Genomic DNA, 7,224 nt, shown 5'->3' with positions numbered 1-7,224 from the left:
TTTATACGACTCTCATATGTCTATATTTAGAGCTCAATCTTACTCTATAATGTTTGAGGAGATGATTAGAAGTGTTTATTGGTATTGATATTGATTGGAAATTTGAATTTGAAAATTACAAAGTATATGCAAATTTTGAGAATTTTTGTGATATTTCTTGCTATACTCTTGCCCTATTTCGTGTGTCCCCTCCTTTTGCTGAAGCATGATGCTTCTTTTATAGCCCAAAGTTGCTTGGAACTCAAGCTAAGAAGCTTTGTTGTCTTTGTTGAAAGTTTGATTTTTAAAATATTAAAAATCTTTGAATTGTTGACCAAGCTTGACTCCATTCAATGCTCTTGTCTTGCTCTTCAATTCTTGCAGAAAAAATGAAGATTCCTTGAAGTGAGTCATACTTGGAGGCCAAGCAACCATTATCCATGCATTTTCCTTTTAATTTTAATCTTAAAGTAAGATAAAATTATGCAAAAAATGGCCAATAAAGATGTGGGCTTTGTCTTGGTCGTGGGAGGCCCATAGTAACATGGCAAAGATGTTTGGACCATAAAAACTTGGACTCATTTGGAAAAAAAACATTTTTGAGCAATGTTGATTTCATGCATTTTCCCAAAATTTAGCCAACTTCAACAAGGTGTAAATCCTTCAATTTTTGTCATATGAAGGAGATCTTGCACTTTTTGGAAACCTCAAAGAGTCCTCTAACCAATGTCTTTGGTCTCATATCAAAATGATTTTTGGTTCTCCTTGTGTGTCCATTTGAAAAAAGTGTCTTTTTGTTGACTTTGAAAATGACCTGTAATGTCTTTGGTCATATTTTTCAAATGGTGAATCCAATGACCATGGGATCAATGGCATTTGAAAGATAAGTGAATTTCCTTCAAAATGAGCTTTGGTTGACATTTTTTGGATGAAGGATGAGAGAGTTATGATCAGTCAAAGTTGAGTTGACTTTTCAGGCAAAAACCCTAATTTTGAATCTTAGGGTTTTGTTGATTTTTGATCTTTCCTTGATGAATTGTGATCATCCAATGATCAAATGTTGAATCCTTTGACAAAATATGGACTTTGACAAAAAATTTCATTTTTGACTGTCAGTTGACTTTTTTGGTCAAACGGGTCGTCTGTTGACTGTTTGAGCTGCTGACGGTGCGTCTGAGTGATTTGAAGTTTGAAAATTTGTATGATGGTACTTTGAGATGTATGGATGTATATGAAATCCATTTGAGCTCTCAAAACTTGTTGCTCCTGTTAAAACAAGAAAAACCCTGATTAGGGACTGTCTGTATAGGAGGCAGTTAAGCGTACCTGATTTTTGTGCAGTGTTGAGTTTCTGCTAATCATGTGATATTCAGAAGACTTCTAACACAAAAATCTTGGAAATTTGAATTGTGAATGATTGATTTGATTGATTGTACAAATCACTGTGAATTGTACTGTCTGCAGTTTGTCTGTCAACCGACTGTTCGTGTACTGAAGCAGCAGTTAAAGTGAAAAATCAACCGTCAAAGTTAATTTTCTTTTTTTTTTTTGTTGTTATTTTTGTTTTTGTTTGGTGTGAAGCATGAAAATTTATTTACATGACTTGTTAGAAAACAGAAACATAATAAATAACTGATATTTACGGTATGCGGGCAAAATTACCGATAATAACCTGAAAATTATTTAATGCACAGAAATAGAAATATTTGACTGGCAGAAAATACACAAAATATTATCTTAGTAATTAAGCAATATTATGACAACTAGTACAACATTTAATACTGACAGTATAAATATTACATACTATATTGAAAAGTACGACGAATAAACGGTACGTTTAAGAAAATAAGAAACACGACAAATTTTAAAAATGACGGTTGACGAACCATGCTATGATTAATAACATGTAGAGGAGTGGGAGTGCAACCATTGCAGGTCCACACTTCTCAGGACTGTGTAGGCAGAAGAAAGTTGTGATCACCGTAGCAATGGTGACGACTGTAAGAAGCAGTGTTTCTATCCATTTTGCCATTTTTGCTAGGGAAGAAGAAATGATGGATTATGAGGTAGGAATTTGAAAGATGATTTAGAATTTGATGTGAGATTTGTGGGAAGAATGAGAGGTATTTATAGAATGGAAAGATGATAGAGACGTTGGGGAATGATGTGATGCCGTACAAAAGGAAATTTGAGTGGTAGTGAGATTTGAAAGAAAGTGTAAGGTATTGTTGGGAAAAGAGAGATGGATAGAATAAAGTTGAGATTTGAATTTGAAAGGATAGATTTGAAAAGATTTTGAAAATAATGGAATATAGCACAAAAGTTAGTGGGAAAACAAAAACAATTGTTACCAGTACAGTGTGAGTTTCCTGCTTTTGCGCCTGCAAAAAGATTTAACCCTGCATGAACTGTGTTAGTACTATTTATCTGTAAAATAAATAAATAGTATTTGTGAAGTAAAGAACAGTATTTGGCGTTTGCGTAAGAATAAATTCCACTGTAAGCCAAGTTACTGTGTAAGAAAAATTCTGAAAACCAAGTTCTTCATATGTCAGGATATTTTGAAAAAATCCATGTTTATATGAGACTCTTAATTTTCATATTGAAACTTTCCTGAAAAAAGAAGTGGGCAAATTTTGGGGTATAACACGACCTAATTAATTAAATCGGAATAAAGAAATTAAATCGAGTGTAAAAATAATTTTTATGAATTTTTTGGAGTTAAAATAACATAAATATGACTTTTTAAAGTGATTAAGCAATTAAATATAAATTAAAAAATAATTTAAATAAAATAACATTAAACTAAAATAATAATAATTATTATGATATATAAAAAAAAAGTTATTAGAAAACTAAATAAAAATTTCTTAGTAAAAACAAATAAAACAAAACAAAACAAAAATATATATATGTGTATATATAAATAAAAAGGATTTATATAATTAAAAGTAAAAAAAAAAAAATAGAAACTTAGCTGGCTGATCAGGTGTGGCTCCCGTGCGTGGAGCATGGTGCACCTGCAGGCTGCCTGGCGTTGGATTGATTTTGGATGAGAATCTGATGGCATTGATACCGAGGGTGTATGGAAAGCTGTAGGTCTTAACGCACAGAATCATTGGATTTCAAAAATCCCAGCGCGCGTGAATAGGCCAATGGGGGATGGCCACGTTGTCATCTTCAACCTTCCTTCCGTCGTGTTTGCCCTGTAACTACCTTTACCAACGGACACAAGCCGTAGCTAGAAACCTGCACTTACGAATACAAGCAAACCGATACAAAAAATTTTCGCGAGGCCACCAATACATTCGTCTGGACCTCACGAACTTACCTATGGCCTTAGTTTGGTTCAATTTGACCTGTGCAAGAAAACCCTAAACGAAACCCTATATATTCGTTCATGGCTAAACACAATTATAGTACCCAGAACTCAAATTAAAGATCCAGAAACCATGAACACATCACAATAGTCATAGATATGCAAACAAAATTCGTTTATGATGCATATTATGAGGTAATCGAGTAAGTTTAGAAAGGTGCAAACCGTGATGAATTGTGCGTGATTCTGTATGCGTTTCTTGCGTGTGAGGACTGGAATCGATTCAGGGAAGCTCTGGGAGGGTCCTTGAACGATTGGATCTCTTTGAATTGACTTGTATCTCAAATTTGAAGTTTGAGTTTTTGATGAATCTTGGAGCTCGGGTTTGGCTTCTTTGGCTGCAGAAAATTGTTACCCTAGCATTTGGCTCTGCTCAGTACTTATAAGAGACTAATTTAGGTCAATAAAACCAAAAGAAATCTTGTTGAATCTTTGATTTGCAATTTTGGAAAATATGATTGAAATATGTTTCTAAATATGATTCAAATCCCATCTTTTTCTACCAATTAACCCTTGCACGAATTTTGTATGATTATTGGATATTATTGGTGATTGAATTGATTGAAAAATATAATTGAACCAAATCTTTTCAAATTTCTTTGATTTATTTGATTTAAATCATATTTTAATAAATAAAAAACCAATAAAAAATCAAATAATCATCAAAATTTCGTGGCATAGGTTTTGGATCCTCTAGATGACTTGGGAAGCAAGATTGAATCAAAAGATTTTGGGCCCACTTGCAAAAAATCCAAATTCTTCCACATTTTTCCCTCCAAAATAGCCCAACTTTGACAAAGCCTATCTCTCTCATTTTTTGAGGTATGGAAGTGTTATAAGACTTTTTAGAAACCTTAGAGAGTCCTCTAACCATTGTCTTTGGTCTCACATCAAAATCTTTTTCCATTCTTATTTTATGTCCTTTTGAAAAACATGTCTTTTTGTTGACTTTTGAAAAGGACCTATAATGTATGAAGCCATATCTCTTAAACCATTGACCTATGAGCTTTGATTCTTGGACCATTAGATAGAGGAATGAATTCCCTTCAAAATGAGCTTTGGTGGGAATTTTTCTGATGAAGTATGAATATTTGGTGAATTTTCAAAGTTTGGTTGACTTTTTCAGTTCATGTCTAAAATAGTAACTTTTGACTTTTGACTTTTCTGATCTTTCTTTGCATCATCATGATCAACCCTTGATCAAATGATGATTTTAGGGTTATGAGGATGTTATTGACCAAATATCTTGAACTTTGACTGTATTTTTGGCTTGAAATGACTGTTTTGCCCTTGAGAGTCGACTGTTGACCTAATCATGATTTGAGGGACTAAGTTTTCTCTGTTTGTCTTGAAACTTTATATGGGTATACTTTGGGATGTTGGTGAACCTATGGAACCACCTTGAGCCATTGATTCAATAATTTTCCATTGAATTAATCAAACCCTAGTTCAGAGCTTTTGTATAGGAGAGTGTGTTTTGGAGCTTTGTCTTCTGATTTGGTTTTATGTATGAAAAATAGCATGGGCAAATTTTGGGGTATGACATGTTGCATTTTCGTTCTAGGAACCCTGATGTCTTTATGTAGCTTACTCTTATTTTCTATATTTGCATGATTCAAGTGACATTCTATGGATATCGCTCATGCAATGATAATAATATGTCTTTGTGGAACACTAGAACTTTTACCTGTGCGATGCACATGACTTATTAGGAAGATATATTATATGTGTATAAATGCAAAAAAAATAAATTATATTTCATATGTTGTGAATATAAAAATTATAATTAATTAGTGAAGTTGGAATTCTTGGAATTGGTAATTTGAAAAAAGTGGTATAAAAAAATAAAAAGATTTGAATAATTAAATACAACTATAGATTTAATAAGAAGTTAGGAGGGAAACTTATTAAAGATTAGGAGGGACACTTGTATTTTGTTTTAATATATTAGAAATGTCAGTTTGTCAAATTAACACTATGTTGCTGTTCATCTGCATTTAGTTGACCTACAAACGAGTGACCTTCAAATCTATCAGGTAAACCATGATTGTGAAGTCCATATTTTACATCAATCTTCCATCCAAAATTATCTTTTGACGGTGTTGTTCTAATTTTGAATGGACAACCACATTTATTACTAGCATTTTATGTTTCATTATCTCTTTCTTTGTATTTTCCACCTTTATCATAATCAAATATTACTTTGTCACTTATTTCTCTCTTACATGTTTTGGTATCTAAACAAGTTATTATAACCTTCACTTTATTCCTGATTCCAACCTCCCTAATCCACCTTGTTGCCTCTTCTTGTGTAGCAAGTTTCCGTGTAGTTGAAAATATATTAGTGGTATCTACGCATGTTTGATTTTTATTGCATTTCTTCAGAGGAATATCCCAGTTAAATATAAAAAAAAAAAATCAATCAATAAAACATAAAAAATCAGGCAAAATAGAATAGAAGATACATTCACTTTATTTAGTAAATGTATGTTTGATTTAGCAAAGTTAACCGGTTAAAAAACATAACATACCGAATGTCTTTGATTCAAACTATTGATTCGCATAAGCAAGTTACACAAATCACAATTGTCAATTTTGAATGAATAGTAAAAATTACCATATGAGTAAATTAAAAGAGTAAATTTAAAATATTTACAAAATTGTGGAGTAGAGAATAAATGTAAAAGTATATGTTCCCAATTGAGTGACTTGACAAACCATTTTCGGAACCTACCCAAATAAAAAAAAAAACACTAAACCCGCCAAAAGATGAATTTTCATTTTCGTTTGCTCCCAAAAAAAAAAATACCGATCCGCGTCACTCTTTCAAATTCAATCTCAACCTTTCATCATTACAAGATCAACGACTACCATCACACCCTTCAATCTCTTCTACATGCCACGTCACTGATCCGCGTGCTCAACCACTCCAAACAAACATCATCCGTCGATAACCAAATCCAAATCAACGGCCACAAACATAACCAATTCACCTTCCTCTCGCAAAATCAAAACTATATAATAAACCAGTTTCTCCATTTCAAAATTATCACTCCCAAATTTTAACAGAAAACAATTCTCAAATTATAATCTGTTAGTAACCGTTTTCTGTTACTTAACAATGGCCCGTACCAAGCAAACTGCTCGCAAGTCCACCGGCGGCAAGGCTCCGAGGAAGCAACTGGCAACCAAAGCCGCTCGCAAGTCCGCTCCGGCCACCGGCGGAGTGAAGAAGCCACATCGTTTCAGGCCAGGAACCGTTGCTCTCCGTGAGATCCGCAAGTACCAGAAGAGCACTGAGCTTTTGATCCGCAAACTTCCTTTCCAGCGTCTCGTTCGTGAGATCGCTCAGGATTTCAAGACTGACCTCCGTTTCCAGAGCTCCGCCGTGTCGGCGCTTCAAGAAGCGGCTGAGGCTTACCTTGTTGGACTCTTTGAGGATACTAACCTCTGCGCAATTCACGCCAAGCGTGTTACTATCATGCCGAAGGATATTCAGCTTGCTAGGCGTATTAGAGGCGAGCGTGCTTGATTTTGTTGAATTCTTGCTCTTAGGGTTTGTGTAGATATTTTGGAAATGTTGTTAATTCCAAACGGGTGATTTCAGTTTCTTAAGAATTTAATCTTGTAATATTGGAATTGTGCTTAGCACTTATCATTGGAATGAAATGTCTTTTGTTCAACTAGATTTATTCTTCTACCGTAAATTTCGTTAGGTTGTTATGGTTCTATTGCTTATGAGTTTGTCAATTTTCACAGACAAGAATTGTAATTTCTTTAAGTGATTAAATAACAAAGAATGGAGATGTATTTATATTGTCAACCGATGTATAGCCATATAATCATTGGATACCATCACGAAATTG

The 7,224-nt window shown here is 33.6% G+C and overlaps 1 protein-coding gene across 1 annotated transcript; it reads left to right on the top strand.

Annotated features, from left to right (window-relative positions):
* The first annotated feature begins 6,396 nt into the window (after nt 1-6,396).
* LOC131594242 (histone H3.2) lies at nt 6,397-7,044 on the top strand. Its single transcript, XM_058866319.1, has one exon. It carries the CDS (start codon nt 6,480-6,482, stop codon nt 6,888-6,890), a length of 411 nt encoding a protein of 136 aa, XP_058722302.1. The 5' UTR covers nt 6,397-6,479; the 3' UTR covers nt 6,891-7,044.
* Nucleotides 7,045-7,224: the final 180 nt, after the last annotated feature.

The sequence above is a fragment of the Vicia villosa genome, linkage group LG4 (assembly GCF_029867415.1).
Source record: "Vicia villosa cultivar HV-30 ecotype Madison, WI linkage group LG4, Vvil1.0, whole genome shotgun sequence".
Classification (NCBI taxonomy): Eukaryota; Viridiplantae; Streptophyta; class Magnoliopsida; order Fabales; family Fabaceae; genus Vicia; species Vicia villosa.
This window is presented reverse-complemented; position numbering and strand designations above follow the sequence as displayed.